The 26,813-nt window shown below is 42.9% G+C and overlaps 1 protein-coding gene across 1 annotated transcript; it reads left to right on the forward strand.

The window, feature by feature from the left end:
* Positions 1-1,383: 1,383 nt before the first annotated feature.
* Positions 1,384-25,404, forward strand: LOC139647525 (adenosine kinase-like). Its single transcript, XM_071523441.1, has 6 exons — positions 1,384-1,498; positions 1,958-2,128; positions 13,958-13,993; positions 17,168-17,282; positions 23,550-23,636; positions 23,972-25,404. Exons 2-6 carry the CDS (start codon positions 2,036-2,038, stop codon positions 24,094-24,096), a joined length of 456 nt encoding a protein of 151 aa, XP_071379542.1. The 5' UTR covers positions 1,384-1,498; positions 1,958-2,035; the 3' UTR covers positions 24,097-25,404.
* The last annotated feature ends 1,409 nt before the right edge of the window (positions 25,405-26,813 follow it).

The following is a 26,813-nucleotide window of genomic DNA, read 5'->3' on the forward strand; positions in this document are numbered from 1 at the left end:
AAGTGTACCCAGCACTTTGATCATCCTGACCTGGAAATGTGATAGTCACCCCACTTCACAAGGCTCTCTGACACCTGGGAAACTGGATCTGGTATTCTTGATACATGATCTGCACCACAGCACTAAAGACTTAACTTCTCCTATTTCTTAGTCCGCAAAGACTAAGTACTGAACTGGAATTTCACATGGCTCAGACTTCTGCTTTTTCCCACAAGCCGCTGGAGTCGCAATGTTTGGAGTTTGGTAGAAAAAAAATGTCCTGTATTGTTTTATGAACGGCATTCTTCAAGCTTTTCTGTTGCTTCAAACACAGAAACAAAAACCTTTTAATAGGGATTTTTTTGACAATATTTTTAGAAACTATATATGAATGCATGCACTGAAAAGAAACTCATACTGAGAACACTTCAGTGCCTTGAAGAAAAAAAGATGTCGAAGTCAAGTCCATAAGTAATGGAGCGGTTAATGTTAGTGCTTCACAATTTAAAAAAGTAGATATACTGTACATGAATGCATATAATTGACCCAGAAATCAACTAAACGGGTTGCAATTCTGGTTCACAGAGCATTAAGTTAGAGTTCTGTGCAATCTAATGCCATGGCATTGGCAGTGATAGTGAAGTTTAGAGGTAAATTACATAGAGCCAGTGTGTGATTAGAGAAGCCGTGGCACGGCTTTTAAAGTTCACCACCCCTCAGGATATTTGATCGAGCCGTGGGCCTTTGATCAGTGGTAACATTATGGTAACCATGACAGTTTATTTTCAACTACAAAAAGACCATTTGTGTCAGAAAACAATCTCCCCTCCTCTGACACATTGGCACACTGCAAAAGAAAAATGTCAGGGTCAATGATGGGCCATTAGCCCAGAGTGAGTTCCTTTTGTGTTCCCAGACCCATTCAAAACACCTTTAGTCTACAACAGATGGTACCATGACACAGCAACCACTTGCACTGACCCAGTCCTAAACTTAAAGACGTTTCCCAAAAAACACGTGACATACAGTACAGTAAAGTAATGAGAAAGTTAGAGAGTGAAAGACAGCATAAATGTGTAATAAAGTATTCACCCGCTTGGCACCACTGAGTTGTAATGCCTTGTACATTTGATTGACTACACCGTCACCCTCTATTCATTGGTATTATACCCTATTCTTTTTCATGAAGGTCGCTCTTCCATTGCTGCAAATGTCATACGTGCTTTAATGAGAACTGCACTGTTGCCCACAATGGAAGCTTTTCAGCAAGATTAAATGTATCACCATGCAGAAACTTTTTTTCCCCCCGCTTTCCCCTGCCCCTATTGTGACACAGTGGTTTTATAGAGAAGCTTGTTGCTGAAAAACAAGGTTAAGAAGATCAGTATCAAAGGAGGAGTGTTTTTGTGTGGTTTGCAGTAGAGTCTCGCTTCAGGTTTCAACCTGAAACACAAAGGTGTTTTCTTACCTGATTTGTATTCATTCACACAATGAGTGGACCTGCCTCTCTTGTTTCCAAGTAAGGAGAGTCCAGACGAGACTTTTGTTCCCCCTATCATCGGATACGTGCATGTTGCTTCCTCCAGTACAAGCCTTGGAGCCCGGCCACAAGCTTTGTCCTGGATGGATTTTTCCTGCCTTTTTCCTCTTCTTTGTTGCACTGTATATGTTCCAAGAAACCATTTCAGATAAATGCTTAAGAGAGCTACTGCTGTTTTTTGCTCTTGTGTTATTTTAATAATACCACACCTTGTCACCCTAAAATTGCCTTGTCAGAATCCAAAAGCCACAAATTAGCAGTTTGAAGTCTTTTAGTCCAAAGGAGGCTGTAGTTCAGTCCATTTTGGCCCATGTTCTGCTGTCAGGCCTCAAACGGTGCTGTCTGTGCAGCGGAGCTGTGGGGATTGTTTTTTTTCGGGTAGGGGCAATCAAAACACTGAAAACATGATGTGAGTGAATATTATTGTCTTGTTTCCAGGGTTTTTTCCTGACCGTGTCCCCGGAGTCGATCCTGAAGGTGGCTAAGCACGCTTCCGAGAACAACAAAGTCTTCTGCATGAACCTTTCTGCACCTTTCATCAGCCAGTTCTTTAAGGAGCCTTTGATGAAGGTCATGCCATACGTCGACATCTTGTTTGGCAACGAGACGGTAAGTGAAACAGGACGTTTGACGGGGCCTCTAGGATAGATATACCCTGTTTGCTAAGTTCAAAACACATTGTTCTGGTTTAGGTTTGGGTTTGTTTGTGTGTGTATGTGCTTACATTTTGAAGATCTTATCCTCTCACCTTGTTGAAAGGAAAATGAAATGCCCTGTCCGCTCTCACTCCTCTCCTTTCTCCCCAGTACCCATTTAACTTTTCACTTAGCCACTGTCCCATAAAGAGATGGATAAGAATTATCCCGGTAATCATTCATCTTAATCGCGTCACCATTTCATGCCAGTTAATCTATTGATTTTTCTCGCCGGTGTGGAAGCGAGTAGTCGGTTGGAGGTCGAGCTGTGGTCACAGGCTGCGGTGCTGCTGGGAAGTATCCTCTAACAGGCCGGCCGAGCCTGACTCGGAGGTACCGCCTCGACAAACTGCACCTTTGGGGGGGGTGTGGGGGTGTGTGTGTGCGTGTGTATGGGGAGGGGGAGAGGGGTGGGGGGGGGGGGTGTATCTGGACTGAACTCGCCTCCCCGCTGCTAAAGCTACTAAACAGAGCCCTTTCTTTACGTTAGAGATGGGGTCCACAGACCAGGATAGAATTGGAAGAAACTGCTCAGCATTTGAGGATTTATTGCTGTTGCTGACTTCAGCTTATCCGCTCTTTTCTTTTCTCTCCCTCCATAAGCTCCACAAGACCTCCTTTTTGCATATGCACCCCTCTCTCTCTCTCTCTCTCTCTCTCCTAATTGCCGTGAGGAACGATTTCTGTCTCCTAAAGCAGGGTGTACATTTTGCAAACGTTATGTATTTTCGGGTGGGTGGCACTGTAACTGTTTGCTTAAGAAGTTTGCTCACACCTCCAGTCATTACAGTTTAATGACTAGGGATAATTACAACGTGCGTTTGTTGAAGGAGATTATCTTTCTGAGACTCTGTCAGGGCTTGCTCCCCGGATTGAAGCTCGTTAAGCGCGGCGAAGTAACAGATTCGGTGGAAATCTGAGCATATAGTCGCCGCTAAGGCCCCCCCCCCCCCCCCCCTCAAGCGGCGAGGTCTTCCGGGGGTCTGCAGGACTAATGCCTGTCCAGACTGTTTTGACTCCTTTTGGCCTTCCCCCCCCCCGCCTGGAGGAGTGGACGGGGCGCGACTGCTCATACAGTCGAGCCCCGGACCTCCCGTTGCGCACGAGCCAGACGAGGTTGGCGGTCATGCAGCGGTGCATGGTGAGTGACAGGCAACGGGGCCGCCTCGTCCACGCTCACCCCCCCACCACCAGCCCCCCCACCCCCCACCCCCGGCCCCGCTCTCGCCCCAACTGCCCCTCCACCCACCCCCTCCACCCTCCCCCCTCCAGTGATGGATCAGCCTCAGCCCGTGATGCTTTCATAACAAGTCACTGACAGTCAGGATCATACAGACTGACTCCCATAGCCTTGCAGAATATGCCATGAGGGAAGGCTAATGTGTCTGCCTGTCTCTGTCTCTGTCTTCCTCTCCCAGAGTCAGAACAGATGAAGCCTCTGTTTTGAGCTTTTACTGAGTCACTGAGAGAATACGTTAACGCAGGTTTAAAATCTGATGTTTTGAAAATGACTAATAATCATTTTGGGTGAGATTGAAAATCCCCTTTCTTGAGAATTTAAACACTGTTCCAAGCGAGTCCTTTAATTGCCGTGATTAGGATCTTATTTCAGTCGGATCACAATTCTCGTTTGATCGTTTGAAATTTCAAAACAATCCGGCAACACCAGAGACTCCAAAATGTCAATAGCCTCTGTGTTTCTTTTCTTGTTTTTGCCTGCTTCTGATGTTGAAATGTGTCTGTGTTTCTGACTGAGGCTGCCCTGGGTAATTCTGCTGTAACTCGATCCTGCTGGTACTTGTTTGAAACCTGGCATCAGCAGGCCTGCCTGCCTGCCTGGCCTATCGGCAGCCGCGTACTTATATAACAGTCTCCCATCCGTCCTGTAATTACTGCCTTTTTGGGGCATAGTCTAGTGTCTGCTCCTCCGCTGTTGGGGAGGTGGAGAGGCGAGAGACGCAGTTTCTATGGTGCCAGGGCCTCTGAGGTGGTGGGGATGGAGGAGTCTGCGAGGCACAGAGACATCAGACGCTACTTCACTTAATTGGCAAACATGTCGTGTGATAACCTGGGAACAGCACAGGCCTAATTGAGTCCTCCTGTGCTGTCCTCTTCTGACTACCTGACATGGAACCCAGGGCATTACATTTCCCTCCATTTAATGGCTACAGTTAATTAGGCCTGAATGAGGGAATCATTACTGCTGGAAAAACCACATGCCAGTGGATTCACCGATAAAATTAGCCACAATTTGCTTTTGCCATTTGAGCATCGCAGATAAACCACACAATGGGGGGGAAAGGATTGGACCATTACCGCCGGATTTGTATTGTGGAATTTTAGACATATCATAGACAAATGGAACGATTAATTGAGACTGAATTAATCACCCTGACTGATGTTCCATAAGCCAGGATTCATGGCTGTCTCAATTTAGATCATTTCAAGTACTTGGGCCTTTTTTTTTTTTTTTTATCTGGGCAGCAGGAGTAACAGCGAAATGGTTTAAAAATGTGCTTCCCTCATAAAACGGTACCGCAGATGAGGAGCTTAGATTTTTGCCCCACAGCCAATACCCCTTCCTCCCACCTCCTCTCTCCTCTGCCATTGACATTATATACCACCCCCATACAGGAGCTCCACATGCCTTCCATTGCTGTCCAATCCGTTCTGCAACTCCACACTCAGAGGGAGCTTATTTATGTGGGTCCCAGCCCCGTCTTCCAAACGAGAGTCCGCCATTGTAATTGAATACTCAATAGGCGAGCCATTTAACAAAAGTGGAAATGGCATACGGCTATGTATTAATGTACTTTGCCGAGGCAAAAGGAGCCATCATCATTTCTATGTTCAAGCTGTTTTTAAAGAGCATTTAGCCCTCCATCTCCCCAGGCCATGAGAGCAAAATGACACGGATTTCTTCTTCCTCTGTACTTTGTGAATGTTCCTTGCCTAATATTTTGTATGGTTATCTTGCTTATTTTCCCATCCATCCCTCAGCACCTTTCCGTGATCTAGGTGGAGGGATACAAGCAGCTCTACAGAAGGTTATTGTCATGAAAAGCCCCTCAGGCGCTTTGGCTCTCAGCCCTGTTTTTCTCCATCTGCATGCAGTGTGTGTGAGGTGGTGGGGGCTCTAATGATTTTTCCAGGACAGGCTGAAGTGGGTGTGTGAGTAGATGTGTGTCTCTGTCTCTGTGTCTGTGTGTTTGTGCGCATGGAAAAAAAAAAAGAAGGCAGGCAGAGATACATGGGCAATATGGCGTCATTTCTTAACATCTCCATGGATTCGTCATCCGGCTTTGTTTGTTTGATGGACTGCTAGGAAGCCTTATCTCTGTGGCAAGGCCCGTGGCTGTTTATCGCCGCGGTGACGTGTGCGGGACTGTGGAAGTGCGTGCTCTCTGCTGTCAGTATGTGTGGGTGATGGCAAGTTCACTAAAGACCCCCGAGGGTATGAGGGGTGTTCTCGCAAAAAAAAAAAAAGAGAAAGAATTTCCCCTTGACAGCTCACCCACAGCGGACTGGAGATGTGCTTCTCAACAGTAGCTTGGGGAAAATATCCCGTCTCACTGCCTAAAACAAAGAGATGTGAGAGCCAGATTAGCGTATTACTGAAACAGCTTTCCTTTTAGGCTCTCGCTCTCCCTCGCTCGCTCTCTCCTCCTGTCAGAGCTGTCTGTAGAGAGAGGGAAGAACATGAGACATTAACCTCCATGTGTTTATTCACAAGGCCCCACAGGCCAACTGGGAGGACGAACACAGAACCATCTCTAAACCCCAGTCAAGCGGAACAATCACGATGTGTCATTGGAGGAAAAGACATGAAGTATTAGCTCCTGCTCTCCTTTGTGTCTTTCACGACTGAATTTTAATTGAATGTACTATTTCTGTGATGAGTCACATGCATTCCGTCAGTGCCAGAGTACATTGACCTTCAATGTGAGGTACACTCAGTGACTCGTATGATGAGTCATAGCGCGCATTAGCCGAGGTGAATTGCTAAATGCAAAGGCGGCCTTGTTTTTTAATTGAATAGTAGATCATATGAAGTGTCATTACAAGACACTGCAGCCACTGCAATTAAACAATCAGCCTCTTTCTGCATGTGTACACGCAGAGAGAAGATTGAGTATAGTGCAGGAGAAGTATTATCTCTCCGACATTCTTCTGTTTTTCCTGGCCTGCCTGTTTGCGAGTCATGGTACTTTGGGAGCCAGCATGGCTCCACCAGAGGAGTCCGGCTAACCACTGTAATTGTGCCGTGCCGAAGCCGCCTTCCCCAACCCCAGGATTGAACCATGAAATATTTGAAAATGCCGGGGTTAAAAGAAGGGGGTCTTTGGCAGTGCGACGTGAAATGTGAGACCATAGAGCATCTTTAACAAGGAGGCGGATAGAAAGGCAGCCAGCCGGACAGCCGGGGCACACGGTGGAGTCCTCTGAAGGAGAATAATTATGGATGTAAGAGGAGATATTGCGCTGGGAGCAGATCAATAGTGCCCGCGCTCTGCTGGCGCTGAGGCCAGTGTATTTCTGTCACAGCAGGAGCGAGTGCAGGATGTCGGCTTGTTGCTGGAGGGACTCGCAGAAGTTTGAACACCGGCGGGCTTCCCGATACCCTCGCAGCCCTCGTGCCTGTCCTTCTCCTGATTCAGTGGAACTCAGTGGATTCTGGCTGTTTGCTTCCCCCCCCCCCCCCCCCTCCTCCCCAATCCTCTTATCCACACGGAGTTGGCGGAGAGGACTGCCCTTTGTCTACTCGTGATTGTATTCCCACAGTCCAGGGAAAACAGTCATGTTTTCCAGCGCCTTTTGGTGGACTCCCCTACCCTCCTTATGGTTAGCAAATTCTGGATGAGAAATGGTATCCCACACCATGGAATGATTCCCCGCAGATTTCCAAATGACACAGACACTATCAGCATAATCTACCCACCCATAATACCGAATGAATTTGCTCCATGCCATGGAGGATGGAACCTATGGGCTTGTTTTAGAAACCTCACTTAGCTCAGTCTGCCCATCGCTCCCACTTGAACTGAATGAATTGGTTGTTTTTATGACCTAAATTATTGTGGGCCTTTTGATTGCATCATGCCAAGTATTTCCTTCTAGAAAAGCCCTGCGGTTATTTTCCTCTCCCTGCAGCACCTATCACATGCTAGCTGTGTGCATGCATGTGAAATGATTTAGCCTAGCTGTTGAAGGGCCCCTGCCCTGCATGCTGCTTTTCATCTGGCAAGTGGCCATCTCATGCCACATCAACAGATAACGCATTGGACATCATCTCAATTTTTGTATGGCCAATTTATTCAGACAAAGCTCTCATGTCCCTTGCACACACAAATGGTTTGAATTATTTTGAGGGCTTTTTTCTCCCCGGGTTTTTCATTGTCTGAAGCATGCAAATCCCTCCAGACCAGATCTTTGTTTCTCATTAGGAGGTAAATAGAGCAGGCCAAATGCTCATATGTTTATTATACACAGGAGGGCCCGATCGCCGTTCTCTCCAATTCAGCGCAGAAAAAAGCTGCTTGTTTTCTTGACCTTTTGTTTGCAGAGCCTGCAACCAAATATGTATCAAATAGATCAGATAATAAGCTTTGAGAAACTGATGGACTATTAGAAAATTGGATACAACCTCATCAGAACCTTTCATAGCACACTTTCATAGCAAGATAATATTTATCTAGCATGAAAAATGAATGTGTAATTACATAAATATAGATATGCAATTTACTAAATACATGGTTGAGCACTGTGAAATGGAAGCAAGCCAAACACAACTATGCATCATGCATTGGTTTGAGACTGAAGACATGTATTGGTTGTTAATAGTTCCTGTGATTAATAATAATAGTCATACTAATAGTAATAATGATAGTGCAGAGCACTTTTTGAAACAAAGTTATAAAGTGCTTTAATAAAAGAGCAGCAAAAAAAGAAATACAGCAAACACAATAACAAGCAACAACCAAAAGGGAATGAATCTTGGACTACAAACAAATCAACAAAATTGCAAAATCATAATGTTAGCGCTGCAGTTAACAGCAAGTTTATGAGGCGCTCAATGACCCCAAACTCCACCAATGCTGAACAATTCCCCAACTCATCATTCCTATCTCTTAAATTTGAAGTTTGATTTCTTGACCCTGCAAACATACCCTTAAGATTTGGAACCAAGTCTCTATCTCCGTTTGTTTCATAGTTATGGCTGAAAACAATAATTGTCTACTGCCGGTAATCCCAGGGCCAGATCACCAGCAAAATCTAATCAATTGTTCCTTGGCCCAAGGCCAAACTCTCAACCAAATTTCATGGAAATCTCTTTGCAAGTTTTTGAGATATCCTGCTGACAGACAAACAGGGCCGAAAACAAAACTTCATCGATGGAGGTAAAAATGAGTTTTCAGTTCAGAAGATAGAGAGTTAGCTACTTTCTTCAGGCAAGTTATTCCAATATTAAGGGGCGCTGATGGCAAACGCTCAATTACTTTTTAACTTTAGTCTAGACTTCAGAACAGTCAAGAGAGCTTTGTGTGTAGATCTAAGACTACGATTTTTTACATGGGGAGATAGCTTCATTATGTAAGCTGGGGCTAATCTATTTATTGCTTTAAAAGTAATTAGTAAAATCTCAATTCTAAATTCAACTGGAAGCAAATGTAATGCTTGAATGGGAGTTATATGATCTCTGCTTTTAGCTCTAGTTAAAAGCCATTAGCTCTACTTGGCGCGCAGAGGAGATCATCCGCCATTTTCCCCTCATCTCATTTCGTTCCTTGAGAGATAGCCAGTCTCTGGTACTCTGACGTTGTGTGCTGACCCCATGTTAAAGCCCAGAGGTGAGATGTGTGATAGAGGCCCTTAGTGCTGATAAGGCCATCAGGCTGATAACTAACTCCCCCCAGCACAAAGCTGCTACTACTGCTGCCACGGCATCCATTAGCCCCACCGGAGGAACCCGGTGCATGCCTGTTCCCTCCTGCTCTATCGGAGGTTACATCCTGTGTTCTGCAGCCCTTATGCAAACCCTGCTTTCCCATGCTGAGATCGCTATCAGCGGAGATATTTATGTACTGCACATGTTTCCGATTGTTTAACCTTTGGACCTGCGCTGTAGGTATTGGTGCGGTCTCTGTGGGCTTGGTAAGAGACCTCTCTCCTGCCCTTGTAGACAGACTGAGATAGATAGGAGCAGAGGCTGTTACTGGAGGTGTGTAATGGAATGGCAGGCAGGGGCACTGTTGAAATTGGCCAGATGAAAGCTTAGGTCAACCCTGCACTTGGTTGCTATCAAGCTTAGGCAAATCTCATCATACTGGATTTAAAGAAAAATATTGATGTTTTTCAATTTTGGGGTTATTTTCTTGATTTCATCCCATTTCCTAATTGCATAGCTCTGTCATGATTTGTAGCATCCCATTAATTCACATATTTTCATGCTGCTGATGCTGAGGTGTTTGCACACCCTGCAGTGTTGGTACATAATATAAGTGTACTGTATAATGAAACTTTAGCTATCAATTTAAACAAGACCCATATTATTCCTCCTGAGCGCATTGATTAAAATTCTACTTATCAGTTATCAACTTTATTCCTTAAAAGGAACAAGGCAACCGTTTTTCTAAGCAAAAGTGACATTGCAGTTTGCAGCAATGGATTATATAATGCACATAGCCTCGGGTTAATGGAGAGATTTGATGGAATTTCAAAAATAATACCATCTTATGTGATGTTCAAGGTATTACAAATTTAAATTTTCTATCTCACAATGCACCACGCACTGAACAATGGTCTAAGTCGGTCTAAAGCAGAGGGAAAATAAAAGAGATGAGCAAAAAATCTCACTATCAGGTGTTTTTTCTCTAAAGTGCTTTTTCCCAACTTTGCTTCGAGAGATCAGAAAAACACTGATAAGAAGACAAATTGGAGGGAATGCATTTGGGAGCTGGAAGACGCTCTAGTTTGGAATCAAGCTAAACTGTCTGTGCATGCCAGTTGTAAATTGTCAACAATAAACAACCTGACTTGCGGATTTAACCTATGCGATCGCACAGAATGTAAGAAATTAACTAGGCTGAGTCGAAACACGCCACTTAATGGCTCAGTAACAATAAAGTAATGCCATCATCTGTTGTCGAGTAAATTCCCAGAGGCAGTAACAGCGACTCCTGCCTCTCTGTAGTGTGTCGTTTGTTGCGTGTGCGCTCATCCCCCGTGTTTGTGGCATGTCACGCTTGAGCGGGAATGCTGCATTCTCCCGGGAGCTTCAGGAGGACCGGGGTACAGGTGATTTATTCCTCCTAATCTGTCCTCCGCAGTAGCAGGCGGCCGGCCCTCCTTTCCGCCCCGGCTGTAGGGAGGCGCTATCGGCTCGCGTTATCATATTAATAATCACCCGCAGCGCTTATCGCCGCCCACATCGGCAGCGTCCCGTTCCGACAGCACCCCGGGCCCCCGTGCTGTGCTGGGGGGGGGGGGGGGGTCGACACGCCGGCGTCCAGCGAGAGCCGCGTCGCTTGACCCCGAGGCCGCTTCAAGGGCACCCGCGTTCCCCGCCGACGCCGCTGCCTTGATTAGTTATTCATTTCCCACCACCACCCCCCCCCCCCCCCCGCCCTGTAATGTATGCTGTAGTAATCTGGGTGGAAGCGCTTGAATTGAATGCCAGATGTTGTTTTTTTTACTGGGCATTTATGAAAGCCGTCTGACTCGCCTCGCCGACGTCTTCGGTGAATCTGTCACATGCCGCGGTCTTACATGTGTAAATAGTGATAAACGGCTGAATTATTTGCGATGTCACGACCTGATCACGTTCAGTTCAGCTTAAAGGGATCGTAAGTGATTTGTCTTTTCCGACCGATCTGTCCCGGGCCCGATAATTTGTTTTCCTCCGGTTTGCACAGTTTGATCAGAGAGCCAGTCGAAAAGAAATATTTCACAACCTTGTCATATTGTGTTTCAAAAGAAGTCTATAACAGTGGAAATCAGTTCTTCTTCAAAATTGTTTCCATGGCTTAAAACTCGAAACAAGCTCTTATTGAAATGCCCAGAAAGGAAGAAGAAAACACAGGTCTTGTGGTAAATAACTTGTCAGGCTTACCCTCCTCAGTATCCCATCTCCCCCCCCCACCCAATGTCAAACACAATTCAATTTCTGCCTCAGCATCAGCTTGGGCTAACACGGTCAAGCAAATGCCTATTTTCTGAATGGCCTGGGGGAGTTACGCTTTTCAGCTTATCAACTTTTATTAACCTTAGCACTGAGGTTTACTCTTTGATTTAGATTCTTCGGGAAACTCTGAAATAGGATTTTTTTTTTTCTCGCTCTCCTTCTGTGACATATGCTCAACAACTTGTTACACAGAAGAGGGAAAAAAAAAACAAAGGCTTGTTGCGGTTTGTTAACGGTGTTATTTTAGCTCGAGGGCCAATAACTTCTCTAATTGTATTCATTTCTTTTCTTGTGGGTCTCCTTATCTGCCATGCCGCTTCAAGAGCAAACAAACACTTTTAACCCTGTTCAGGCCAAAGGGAATTGAGAGGAAATGTGAGTTGTGAGATATATTTGCGATAAGGTAATAGTTTGAATGTAAGTGCAGTGTATCTGCGGTTTCAGCAATTTATGTTCAGTGGAGAAAAGAAAAGAAAATCCATACAGCGTGGATAACTTCATGGAGGATACACCCATACTATGCCTGCTCAGAGCAGCTCTAAGCCATGCTTGTTGGCTCCTGTCACTTATGGTGTCAAGGAAAAAAAAAAAAAAATAGAAAGTGTGAAGCTTTGAAAAATGCCCTTTGCATGAAGTGTGTATTTCCTCTTTCATTTTGCTTGGCAAGAAATTGTAGGCTCCCGCCCCCCTGACTGGGCTTTGGATTATTAGCTTAAGCTCTCTAAAAATATCCCTTTGACTGTATGAGCCTCTGACAGCAGCAACATCTCACACATTCTGATAGCTTTATACTAACTATGGCTGCAGAGGGCTCACGCTCTCAGCCCGGCGTGTTATCTTTTACCTCGTTCGCCCAAGGAAGAGAACGAGGAGAACTCGTCGTCCCCCCCCCCCCCCCCCGAAATCTGCAACAGTCGTCTCTACTTAGGAATAAGACTTAGAGCGGATCATCAAAGGAGAGCACGCAATCGCTGCAATCTCCGAACAAATGAGATGCTTTTTTGAGGACGGGAGGATTTCGCCCAGATGTCACTCGAAGCACTTGTCATTGTAGTGACAGCTGTAGAGGCACATGGACCATCATTTGAAGACTGTCTACCACAACATACCAAAACACCACACATCAAATGTACAACATGCACAGCCTAAAATATGTTATCTATTAAACACTCTGAGCCCTTAAGGAATAGTGACTTTTATTGCCCATTAGTTCAGTTTTATTAGCTCGTCTGTGCAGTTGAAATAATTGCATATTTACCAACATATTTATCATACCAATATATTAGCTTCCGCTAAGCTTATAGTACCAAGTATTTTTGATGTAGGCATCCATAACAGCCCATAGAAATTAATAAATTCCTAAAAGGGATTACACTGCACACAGGTGGCTCATAGAAATTGCTTCAATTATCTTTTCTACTAACACCCACTCCCTCTTGAAAGGCTTTTCTCACAAATGTTACAGTTGCTAACTAGAGAGAGAGAGAGAGGGAGAGAGACGTGTGCCGCCCAGCAACACTGTTATTCAGCCTTCATTCATGTGTCGTTTTAAAGGCTTTCTAAAGACTTTGAGATGAAATATCTCTGTTTTGACAAGACATTTTTCAAGCTGCTCATGCCCCTGTGAGATGCCTCGTACTTGTCTGTGATGGAATGTTCCTGAGGAGAAAAGTCAATATGTGGTTGTAAATAAATGAAAACAAATGTGAGACCTAAACCCTCAATAGATTGAAGAGGCAGAGGGGAAAAAAAGACAGCTCACCTTTACTCATTATAAAAGGCTTGAGTACCGCACCTAATTGACTAGCCCCTCTGCCTGCCTGTGTGTGTGTGTGTGTGGTTGGGGGGTGATGAATTGACATATTGCTGGCGCTGTAATGTTGATCCAAGGCAGAGAGCCATGAGGCTTTTCTCCTGGGACCAGTAACCTTATTGTTCCATGTCATCTCCTCCCCTTCTGTTTGAGGACCAGGTTGTCAACCTCTCCCCAAGGTCACGCAAACACCAGCCCCCCTTTTCATATAATTGGATCATTTAGCATCATAGCATCGACTTATTGCTCTGTCTGGGGTCAAAAGTGAATTTAGTGCATGAAGTTGTCTCTCACGGTTTGCGGCAGCATATTGAATTGACATGCAACAGCTCCTGCTGTGGAATACAAGGAAGCAAGAGAACTACTTATTAGTAGACTAAAACCACATATAGCAGGTGCCGTATTTTATGTGACCGGCATTGAATTTCAGTGTTGGGGATTCCCCCATATCAACACATATTTATGGTTTCAGTGGTAGTTTCGTGGCTGCAGGCTGAAATGGTGTTGTTATCTCATGCTGCTGTTGTAAGATGAGATGAAGTGGGGCAATAGATTAAATGGGTGGGCTGCATGCCTAGTAAATCAGGAGTTGGCATAGCAATACCACCTCAAGTTACTCATTCTCAAGTGACACTGCCACACATGTGAGTAGCTGAAGGAAGTGAGATGTCTTTACTTTATGTCTAGAGTGTGACATCCTGCTCTGTTTGTGCCTCTATAATTAACTGCTCATATGTGTTTTATTTCAGGAAGCGGCCACTTTTGCCAAAGAGCAAGGCTTTGAGGTGAGTTGACCAGTAATTGCACACTAAACAGATCCTAAAGGTTTATTTTTGCTGATAATGAAGTTCTTTTTGGACAGTGATTGATGTGCTATTATACTCTCCAGGCCTTGCAGCAGTTGCTATGGAAACCTGGCAGTCGTCATGGTTTCTTTGTTCAGCCAGCTCTCTGTTATGACGCACTCTGCTAGGTCTGCACCCAACATCGCCTACAGATGTTATTTATTGAATTTTGAAAAGCCTCTTGGGAAGCTGAGAAGTTGGGCATGGTTTCAAGCCTTCCTCTGCAGGCTTGGGGCTCGTCAGGTTGCCTGGTTAAAAAGCCTCCTCATTAGCTTCATTGCACCCAGGGATGATATGTCTTCCCTTGCCTGCTATAGCACTACACCAAATTGAACCACACAGTAGTCTTTTAATAACCAAATTACAGCCACCTGTGGTTTTAGATTATGTAAATGAAAATTACAGCGCTTGTTACTCCATAGAATGTACAGTATGTGTTTTTTAAGTGGGGCTGCCTCTTAAGTGTAAAATGAATGTTCACTCAGTCGCTATTTTTTGCTTTTATTTTGCATATTCGCAGCGACACTCCGCCGCTTTTTAAATATGAAATCAAAAACACAAATAGCCTGCGTGCGAGTTTTGAAATGGGCTTAGGTATTTTAAGTGCCTTCTCCCTTTCAAAGGTAGAGCTGCCTTGAATATGGCTCTGCTCTGTGTGAATAATTGTCATCCAGAATCACTAACGGTGTGATCAACGTGACTGGAATAGAAATGCAATCCTGATGGCAGTGACAGGTTTAAGAGAGGAGAAGGGATGAAGGCAGGGGAAGAGGGGGGGGTGGGTGGCAGAGGAGGGGGGGGGGGGGGGGGGGGGCTCACATCACAAAAAATATATATAAAGGGCAAAGCGTAGACTCTCCTAGTAGTAACAATTCTTTGACATTTTCTATGTCAACTTGGGTCAGAACACTCTGCGAAATTGCATTGGATGAATGTGATTTCTCAGATAACATCGCTAGTATGTACTTATTTCTAGATGGTTGCAGTTCAAAGAGGTTTTCTCCACAAATTTGTCATTTTTTTTCTTGTCACTTTTTGATGACAATTTTGCTTGGTGTGTACGAGCAGGTCCCCATACAGGTTCACGTTGAATTAGGGCCCAACAGATACATTGGTACACCAGTGTTATTGGCTGAAATGAGACCGTCACAGATGCTGATATGCTGCTGATGATGCACCAGTAAAATTAGCACAAAATGTATTTTGCTACAGTTGCTTAGTCACATTTACACTAGAAAAAATAAGCACTAGTAGTCAAAAACTCAGTGTATACAAGTGTTTCTCACAATGCTATTTGTGACTTGTAAGGGAAGTAATGTTGATTTATATTCGACAACAGTGAAGTTTAATGGTCAGTATGGCCAAGTTTAAGGGATATAATTGGATATTATTATAATTCCTCTCCAGTTGTCAATATGTGACCCACAAATGTTGTATAACACACTCTAATGTTTCAGTAAGCTGTGTATTGTCACATTATGGAAAACTAACGAAAATGTCAGAAGCAGTTCTTCAGCTGAAATGCAAGATAAAAAGCTTGTCCTCTCCAAAACAGCAATCAGTAGATCCGAACACACTTAGTAGCCTGATTGTGATCTCTTTCCTTTAAATGCTCAAAGAAATATCTGCACAGCAGCAGTAATTGAATCTTTCCCTGGCAGTGTTTCACAACCAGCCTGCATTGGAGAGGATCAATTCCTCATTGGCTTCAATACAGAAACAGAATTTAACACCCTTATAAAGCTTTCATATTTCATGGTTTGTTGATTTATGTCTGATCAATTGCCTCACAATCATATTTATTGTTATTTGTCAGCAGTAAACCAAATTGACCATATAATTTGTCAATTCATTTGTTTTGCACTCACATTGAACGTTATTATTTTTCTGTATTGTTTTGCCATAGGAAGTTGTCAGGTAAGTGGTCTATTTCTGCCAGGCAAAGGGAGTTGTGTGTGTGTGTGTGTGTGTGAGTGAGAGTGTGTGTGTATTGCTTCCCCTGCTCAACAACCATGATGCTTACCCTTCCACCTCTGGCCCTAGAACCTTTTAGGTCCTAAACCTGAGTACAGTGCCTTTTTTATGTCAGCGAACATAAAACCAAAGGGTGACAATGTGCCAAAAGTCTTGTGTGGTTTTGCATTCGGTGTCTGGAGGAGTGCTTGTGGTTACATCCAGTCACAGTGACAAATTGCTTTTTTTGCCATTGCCTGCTAACAGCCTCTGTATTAACCTCACCATTAGCACTTACTTAGAGTGTTACACCCATTTTTCCTCTGCCCAAGGTCTCCCCGGACCTCTTAGGGCTGATTAAAGGACGTTTGGGAAGCATTTAGAGGTGTTAAACCTCATTGGCCTGAGTGAGCCAGTGTAGCTGGTGGTATTGGGTTGGAGCCTATCTCTCTGATTACTCCCATCACCGCAGTATTTGCTTGCCCCGAAGGTTCTCGAGTGTTAGCTATGATACTGATGCTAGAAAGCGTCCACGACCCTTAATGCTAGCTCTCAGTGTGCTGTATTACGGAAATGTAGAGTCCACCCCACTGCGAGATGGTGATAAAGACATTCCACCTGCTCATAGTACATCATGATGAGTTAATAATAAAGTAGCACTGACAGGTGTGGGTTTTTTTTATCCCTCTCATGATCAAAGGCAAGCACTCCGGAGAGTTCTGTCGTCTCCAGGCGAATATCCATTCTGTGCAGATGCTGAGGAGAGATGGCCTGTTTCAGGAAGAGAATGATACAGTACATGCACCACCTATCCCTTCAGCTCACAAAAGTAGCTTTATCTGACAACAGCATATCTTCACGAGGTTATTTTCATCTCACTTAGGGAATATGGCATTCTAATATTTTTCAGCCCTCTTTAATTCTTCTATAACTGCATCGAAGTACCATTGAGCCACCGCTATTGATCTCTTTTGAAATGGTTTCATAGCCCATCTATTTTCATTATCACTTGATCCCTCTGCCAATATTGGAAAAAGCTGACCCGTCTCAGTCACACTTGTGATCTTTGATTAACTCCCCAGAAATTGCTTCTCATTACTGTATTCATTTGGACGATGTTAAACTCTGTTACTTCAATCCACTGGTCCTGTATCTTCGCAGACGGATGACATTGCAGAGATTGCGAAGAAGGCCCAGAACCTGCCCAAGGAGAACAAGAAGAGACAGCGAGTGGTGGTCTTCACCCAGGGCAAGGACGACACTGTTGCAACTGTTGGTAGGCAAAACATTATTTTTTTTGCTTATCTCTGCATTGTTGCACTTAAGCACAACTCGAAGCCATCCCAACTTCGGCCCCTTTTGGACATCTTTACCCTTCACTTAAACCTCATATCTCAAAATTGCAGAACGCCGCCTTAAATAGATGATAGATCGCCGACTGAAGAGAGCTGAATGGTATCAGTAATTTCTTTGAAGTTAACCTCCAATATTGACACCAGATGTTTAAAAAAAAAAAAACCAGAATGCTTGCACTACATTCAGTCATTTCAGAGCATAAAAGACGTGTGGAGGATGCAGAGAGCAGGCATTGATTTGTGAAGTACTTCTAACTTTGTCTTGGACAGATTCCAGACCGGTCCTCAGCAATTTTTAATGCATCAACTCTTACATCCTGCCCTTTTTTCTCCCAAACGCTGGCAGCGTGACCTTGGGGAGAGGTTGACAACGTGGTCCTCAAATCAATCCAATTTCTTTGATACAGGGCATATTTGTTAGTGGACTTTAAAAGGCGGTGTCATCGCAACTGTGCAGGGGTTGCAGGGGTAAGCTATGTGGGGAGAGATGATAGTTTCCGATTACTGCTGGGAGCCTTTGCCTTTGTTTGGAGCCACGGGGTGTCTCTCCTCATTGCCCTTGCAGTTCAGACTAGTGAGACGTGCACAGGGAAAGATGGCCTCAGGTAAAGACTCCAACATATCACTCATCACTGGGGACTGCAGAGAAGCACAACTACAGCAGTACTGTTAGCACTCCTGGACACCAGCATTGATCCAACACTAGTCTTCAAATGTGTTGGATTGAATGTCTTCAGCTCCATACTGTTGGCAAGAACGGAAAAACATTTCCAAACACAAAGCTTTTAAAAGATATATATATATATATATATATACAGTATATGTTCTCACCTCAGGAAATATTATGCAATAGAATTATCAGCATGACTAGATAATGCCACAAAAGGTATATTCTCCATGATGAATAGCATTTTTTCAGCGAACAAACAAACTGGATTTTTCATTACGGAAGCGCAGTGTTATTGGAAGTTAAGTTCCCTTTCATGCGGATTTGAAAGAAGTCTTTTAGCGGAACTCCTGAAGCCCGGCGCTTTAAAAAGAAAATGAAGCCATCCATTGTCTTGGAGGTGTTTCACGGTGATGGATAATTCCTGCCTGCGTCTCTCATTGCTCCTGCATGGAGACAGAGCTGCGCGCCTCTGTGAACTTTATATAAAATACATGATGAATGCAGGCAGGATGAAAGACAATGTGTTTCAGATGTCATCTACAAAGGCAAACATGATAAATGTCATTGAATGTGCTATCATTGGGATGAAGCCGTTACAGTAGTAGGTGCAGAGGAATCGGTGTGTGTGCGAACATTGCTATTCACGCCAGCCAAATAAATGTCAATGTAAAAAGAGAATTAAAGATTTTCATTTCCCAGAGGCGGCGCTCTAATAAACTTGATCTCTCATTTTGTTTGCAATTTGTCCTCCTGTCAGGATTTGATCATTTGCCAGCCTCTGCATGTCATGTTAAACCATTTTATAGTGATTAAGGATGGGAGAATGCCTTCCCCTGTGGTATAATTCTCCAAAAAGAGATGTCAATTTGTTTTTGTTATCTGTTTTTTTTTTTTTCCTGCCGTTCATTTGCCGACTCAACCGGTCTTTCATCACGCCGCTGCTTCAAACGTGCCTTTTAAGAGCCGTGAGCAGGGGAAATGGTCCTTTATTTAGCTGCCACTGACACCGCTGAACTACACTGGGCTTTTGCTTATACACCCATTAAAGCACTAATTAAGATCATTGTGCCCTGAACCTTAACGGTGAGGAGATCTAATAAACGATCATTCAGTGGGGGTTGCCACTCTAATCGCTGATAAGGACTTGATAAAGCCTGAGTCGGCTCCTCGGCGGGTTTTTAGGGCTCTCGAGGGGGCAAGGCAGGCAGATTTTAACTCGGAGAAACAGGACCTGATCTATACATGTTAATCACATGAGGCGGAGGCGGTTAAGTTGCTGCAAATATTGGCTACAGGGCAAAGGCTTCATCTTATAGATTTTTTTCTCTCTCAAAAAGTAAAGAGTGATTAGTCATTCTCACCAGATATGGATTCAACTTTGCAGCATTATTTTAAGATTTAATTGAGAAAATCTTAAGATTGTCTGTGGGAAAAAAAAGAGTCTGTGTTTGTGTTCCAAATTCCAAAATAGACAGAATCAATTAACAGCTTACGCACCGAGAGTCACTTCCTCTCTTTTGCTTGGCATCTCACATCGGAGTGTTTTCTTTCATGTTTCGCTGAAGGATGTTGGTTTGCGATGATCTTTTGCCTGTGGTTACAGTAATTACAGGCATATGTATTTTTTTTCTAACTCAATTGTGAATAAAGATGCTGGTTATGATGAGGAAACAGATTGAATGTCAACTCGCTCCTAACCTGTCGTGTTTGCCAAGAAAGTGGTAATGTTGTTTTCCTCTCAGAGGCAGAGTTTGGCTAAAGCGCAAAAGGAAGCGTTCCAGAAGAAGTATTCTTGGGCAAGTTTCTCACATGGAGATATTGTGTTTAAACTCCGCAGTATACTTGAGTGCGTGCCTTCGAGCGAAGTAGTCATTTATAATTCCCAGCGACTTGGCAGGCCACGATTTATTATGATGTTTTAATTGTTGAATTTGTGTCGATAATAAAATGTTACATTGCCACGGTTGATTTTAATGACCTGCCAACCATTTGCTCTACCTGCTATCTGTCGAAACAACATCGGTGTCTCTTGGAAGAGAATCAAGTGAAGCATGTAATAATTTCACAGTCAAAACGATGCTTAATGTGCTCATTTTCCAATAAAGTTGACCTTGCCTTATTTGCATCAGCTTTTTTTTTTTTTTTTTTTAACAGGAGAGCATTTTCTCTGTCGTTGCTGTGGTGTGAATTGGCATTGTTAAAAAGAATAGCCAATAATAAAGGGCTTAATTGATACTCATTTCAAAGAGAGTCGCTTGTTGAAAGAATTTCTTGAGTTTAATCACCACCATTCAAGGGTTGTAATGAGGGAATTATGAGGAGTGAATTAACAAAAGCACACAATTACAGCTTATTGGAAGGAAGTATTTGAATTCTCAGAGCCTTACAGTTTCTCAGTATGTTACAGGTTAACTCAAACTACACACATACTATACTCCCTCACTTTCACAAGCTATCTGCTGGTTCACTTATTTTGTCAGACCAAAATCTTTGCCCTAGAAAACGTACGGCAGAGTTTTATTGACTGCAAATAATGGTGGCGCTCTCATTACAGTGAAATGTGAAATGAGTTCAGCAAAGCGATGTTTTCAGACATGCTACAAGCCAGTAACAACAGAGACACAGAGTTTTTGGCAGGAGAGTTTTTTATTGCCATTTCCATGACAGACCTTTGCCAATGAGCTCTTTGTTACAGACGGCCGGGGGAATTGGCGGACCGTAACCTGAGCTAACATGTCAGTCAAATTTAATAATTTGCCTCAAAGAGGTTATGTGAACTTTCCCGAGCGGCAAAGTGCAAGTATTGGCAACGATGATTGAAGGGAGAGGAACGGGGTATGCTGCGATGTCTCGTGCCATGTTTCCAGCGATGGCGGTTCGGCTTACTGTAAATGCCGTCAACTACATGATACAGGCCACATTGAGTGCGTTTAGACTATGAGCCTGGTCCTAGGCTAAGGTCTTAGTCAGGATATGGTGTTTACAGTAACCAGTTTCTTCATGTACCTGTGTACATGGAGATAGTCTAACGTTCTGCAGTTTCCTCACTGTGTTCATTAGTGACGCGTTATTGTGATGCGTGTGTCTCCGTGGAAACGGCACATGCACTGTTTACCAAACTCAACAATAAACAAGATATGGTGTTTACATGCCAGAATATGCCGGTTGATATCGGTGTATCCCAGCTAGCATGTTTTGGTTTTCTTATTTGGGATATGGGCTTATTCCGGTTATTGTAAACGGGACATGGCGTTTACATGTGTCAACTCATAAACATATTTGAATATCTATGTATCTATATATCTATATATATAGACACATCTTGAGTGTTACAAGCTCTTACACTTCTCCACCTGTTTTAAAAAGTATTTAGAGGATTTTAATAAGGATAACATAGCAAAATTGCTCAGTAATAACCCTGTAATTACATATAATTTATTACGGTAGTGAAATGGTGCCAGTCAGTGAAGTCGTTTTATCACACTGGCGAATATCTACTTGATGTGAGGTTACCTGGTAAGTCTTTCTTATGAGTGAGACTGCACCACCCACACTGGAGAGAATAACCATTTGTTTTAACCTGTGTAAACATATTTACCCAGTGAATTTTATTTGATGTTCCTGGGTCTGCCGAACAGCAGAATCCACGCTGAACAACTGCACCAGCTTCAGATTTTTCTCTCACAGTCCACATAGCACCTGGTCTCTGTTTTGAGTAGCGTGTCGCATAAGCAGAATCACAATTAATGATTTCAATTTCTTAACTGTGGCGTAATTGACAAACTATAATTTATTATTAGCACATTTTTCATGTAAGATGTGCGGTTAATCATTTCAAGAGGGAGGAGGATTCTCAAGCTTCATCTGCGACATTAATTAAGCAAAGTCGTTATGCTACTAATTAGCTGATCCTAAAAGGATCTTGGTCTATTGTAATTTATTATCAAAGTGACAATCAGCTGCTTTCCTGAAAAGGGGAAATGCTCTTTCAATCAAACCATATGTGTGCTTGTTATGTCATTATGAAAACAACGTCTCACTCGTTATCTGAAATACCTTTATCAAGCACCTGACCTTTAATCAAGTCACATTCTTCTGTGCAAGGTGTTGTAGTTCAGGATTATTTGATGGTGTTTCTTTCCCAATCGGTGTCTTACAGTAATTCACATGAATGATATCAGGTGTTGAGCATATGCCAGGCTGCAGGTTGTGCGCCTATTGCCCTGTAATACAAGGACAGGAGTGTATTCAAATTGATAAGGCGGAGTGTCTTGTCTGCAGCTCAAATATTCTGTGAGGCATAGTTAGATTAGCAGGGGGCCTCATTAAACTACTTTTGTAGTTTTTTCTCCTCATGTCTGCTTAAACTCCCAACCTCTTTTTCTCAATAAGAGGTCTGTCAGCCTCCTCGTGTTCCTTTCATCCACATGTCAGTCTTTTGTCTCCTGCACCTTTTTGAAGGTTCATGTCGGCACCAGAAACCTTGGATTGTTTGAAGCTTGTGTGTGTGGTTTAGATTGTTCTGACATAAGTTGCTGATTTAATGTCATTCTACACCTCAAGACTTTGTCATCTGGTAGATTTTTTGTTTCTTTTTTTTCTCTCCTTTTAACTGGAAGTTTCTTTGAAGTGCATATGCTACTGATAATTGAAGCAATATAATCCACTGAAGATAATAAAGAGACCCTCATTTAATGGATTCCATTTTGAATTGAAACAGCGTAACTGTTCTTGCGTTGTTAGTTATTCATCGTAGCGCTCGCCGAAAACTTCAGAGATGTCGAGGATTTGCTTTCAACTCATCTACTATTTATTCTAAGCCATTGCAGCATATCAGAGTATTTTATTTACAAAAGTCTCAGTTAATGTTTACATGACAAATTCAACATCTAATTGACCTGGGCATTGAAAAAAGATATAGGTAGAATTGCGTTTTCCACTCGTCTCTGTAATTTCAAATTCACATAGACATTTGTTCAATGCACGCAGCATGCTGTGAGATACAGACCTTTTGTGGCTTATAGGTTCCCATACTTTCTAAAACTGTTGGCAGATATTCAACTTTGTCAATCTGGGCATACAAAGCAAACTAAGCAGTGTAGAAATAGCTTCCATGTTCTGTTCAGGCAAAACTTTAACTTTGAGTTCCCACTTTGACTGGCTTTCAGTTCCTAATTAGTGTTTGAATCAATGCACTCAGCAGTAACAATGTAGTATGTGTTGGAATTGATTATTGGCATAATCTTATATTTTACACAGGTTATGTATCAGACATAAACGCAGCCTGTGCTTCTTGGATTTTAGCTCATGTGACCAATGGACTCATTTGACCAAGCAGGTGATGCTTGGTCAAATGAGTCACAAACGATAACAAAGCCATGGCGAGTGTAATGCCCAGTGAATAATGTAATAGCAACATCCAGTTAAGGAGATAATAAGCCAGAAATTTGAACACAAGTGTCCATTGGTGTTCTCCTTTAATTAGCAGTGTTCCCCTCTGTCTCTGTCCCTACTGTAGGTGAGAAGGTGACCATGTTCCCTGTTTTGGACATCGACCAGAATGATATTGTGGACACTAATGGAGCAGGAGATGCCTTCGTGGGAGGTACAGTGTGATCCAAACTTGCACAAATTAGTCTCTACACAGCTTGATTTCTATGTCCATTCCCAATTAACCTTTGATACAGGCCACCTATGTGACATCGTAATGGCTTTAGATTATATGAGCATGATATTTACCCTGCTGTTTTTACCCTGTATGAACTGATCATAGCACCACATAAAGTAGTCATCATTTGAATCCTGTTGAGGATGAAACGGGGTTGTGCCTTATTTCAAATGTCATTAGTACCAGGCTTGTGTGAACGGTGACTTTTCCCCCTAACTATTTCTGAGGTAATGAACGGTTATTGGTCGACCCCTGCACCTCTGTCTACCCAGGGTTCCTGTCCGAGCTGGTCCAGGAGAGAGCGTTGGAGGAGTGCATCCGGGCCGGACACTATGCGGCCAACGTCATCATCAGACGGGTCGGCTGCACCTTCCCGGAGAAGCCAGACTTCCATTGATGCATCCGAGCACTGTGCATTTCTGTGTCTTTTCCTAAGATGCTTGTATATGTATGCTAAGGTTTTGTGTACAATTTTTATATTTACAGTGACTCCGTGGGAGTAAGTCGGTGTTGCAACTTGAATATTTTTTTTCAGACTTCAATCTCAAATGTTTTAATACAATTTAAACAATATACTAGCTTCATTTTCCATATGTTGGAATACTGTGGTATTCAATAATTGACAATTCTAACTGGACGAAATGGGAGAAGAATATTTTACTGTTGTTATTACATAAATAAAATAAACAACATCAAGCTCATCCTACCAGGATACTACCCAGCTGTTTCCAAAAACCTTCAGTATCAACATTTAAGATTAGTTTCACAAGTAGAAAAAGTTTCTTGACATATGCCCACTTCTTTGCCCAATTTGAGCAAGAAATACAAAAACAATGTTGTAGCACACAGACTTTGTGTCTTTCCCTAGCATTATTTAATCAAGGACAGGCTCCATCATGCTAATCATTTTTGGACAGCTCAACCCCCCTCATTAGCAGGGGGGTCCAGGGCCAGCCTGGTGTCCTGGTTCCGCTCAGTAATCTCCACTGGTGCTCGCCCGGGTCCTAACTGGCCGCTCACACAGTCTGGATCTCCATCGCATAGCTAAAGGAGGTCATTTTTCTCAGTTAAGGGATTAGTGGTTGCTCTTCATGGTGATCATTAGAGGGACCTGAAAATTAGGCTGATCCTTCGTACCCAGCTGTGCTGTCGCTGGGGGTTGGAGACAAGGATCAGAGGGAGGCCCCTCCCCTCCCCCTCCCACTGAGCATGGGCCAGCACAAGTGTTGGCCGGTGTTTCTCAAAAGTGTTTTCAGAATCAATCATCTGCTCTAGAGAGACGTGTGACTGACTATACCATTTTATGTTATTAGAAAACAACCTGTTAGATCATATTTTCCTTTTTTACATTTTTTTTAAGAACATTATTAAATGTCAGGAGGAATTTTCACACTCCCTGCACCAGGGCTCCGTTTTCAGTAATAAGGCATAGTTTATGCATTTATGCTAATCGGGGGCATCTAGGTGAAAACATTCTCCAGCCAAAATGTTATTAACAACTTTGAGACACTTTTTTTTCATCAGCATTTTTAAGGTTTCACACAGATGCGCTTTGAAAAGGACCACATTTCTGATTGGGCAAGATCACACTCCATGGCAGCTGGTTCATTTGCTTCTCAAGATGACAGATGGCAAAACACAAACACAAAAAGAGGGAGCCATGATTAAGTAATGAGAATGCTTACCACAATAAGGAAACTGCTAAACATACTTTTCACACTTTTCCTAGTAAACTTTGCTTTACTCAATGAATGCAAGAGGTGGAAAAACAAACAATAAACCAACACATTTAATTTTCAATTTACAGTTGTTATAATATTGACTCATTTTTTTACAAGCTGAGGAACCCCAAACACAGAAAACAAACTTGAAAATGTTTAATGCCAGTTTGATTGTGTGGAAATCTGTCTTAGCTGTGAAGATTCTGGACAATATACGCTGTTAGCAACTTTGAAAGTAGGGAAGGAAAAACTTGACTCTCTGGTATTTGCCTACAAATGCGGGTTCACGACCAGAATCTCCTCTTTGAATGCAGGCAAAGGAGTAACTGGGGCCCCGGCCAGTGTTTTGCCCCGCAGATGGGCAGCAGTGTTTGTGAACACCAGTGTGGCAGTTGGCAGGGATTGAGTAGGGGGATGGGCAGATTGCAATGGCACATGCTCCAATTCAAATTATCCCTGGACCCATGCAGCAGTGGAGGACCTGCTGGGGCCCAGGGTGGCATTCATTATAACCAGACACAAGCGGGTTTGGTCAGTGCCTCTGTCCTGACACCAATCCTCACCTCATCAAACCACAACTCTCTTTATCCACATTTCCTCTCACTGTCTACCCTTACTACATAAACACATATTACAAAATAACTATTCATTTGTGTACATTCCTCAGAAACACTGTCAGTTAATAGATGAAAATGAATGTAATTAGTTGTATGGCAGGAAAAAATTAAATGCACTGCAATGGTGGCAAAGGCGCACAGGCAGATAGAAAACAGCAACAATATCATCAAGGTAATAAGCAGAGTATCTCATGGAGATGTGTGACCTAATCAGAGCATGACAAGTGTACTAAACAAATGAGTTTAGTGGATGTAAATGCACAAAAAGTCTGTTTTTTGTATAAGTTCAATGTTTTCAAAAGGCATATCTTCAATGTTGGCTATACAGTGCAGTATGTGTTTATAGTCCTATGGGAATTACCAATTCTCTCAGATTACACATGTATTGCTGCATGTAGAATAAGCATTCTGTCACTTCTAATACTGCTAAGGACTTTATGAATGATCTTTTTAAGATTGGAAATTTAATGGTCAACTTTATTGAAAACTATCCCTCTTCTTTGGGCATAGTCAGATAATTATTGGGTTAAGGTGTTGGTGTATAATATCCCATTCTACTGCCCAGGATACAGAAGGATAGTTATATGAGATAGTGCCACAATGACTCATTTCCTATATATATTTATTAAAAAAAAAAAAAGTCAGAATTTATATGTTTATATGAAAATCAAAAACATCTTGTAGTGGGCTTATCCAGCTCTATACACTGATTATTTTTTTATATCCATGGAAGTTAACATTGCCCATAGAGAGAATTAATGTTAACAGTAGACTGT

This window comes from Centroberyx affinis, unplaced genomic scaffold (assembly GCF_046629955.1).
Source record: "Centroberyx affinis isolate AG114_WGS23_722 - 3 ecotype Tasmania unplaced genomic scaffold, CSIRO-AGI_Caff_v1 ptg001088l_1, whole genome shotgun sequence".
Taxonomy (NCBI): domain Eukaryota; kingdom Metazoa; phylum Chordata; class Actinopteri; order Beryciformes; family Berycidae; genus Centroberyx; species Centroberyx affinis.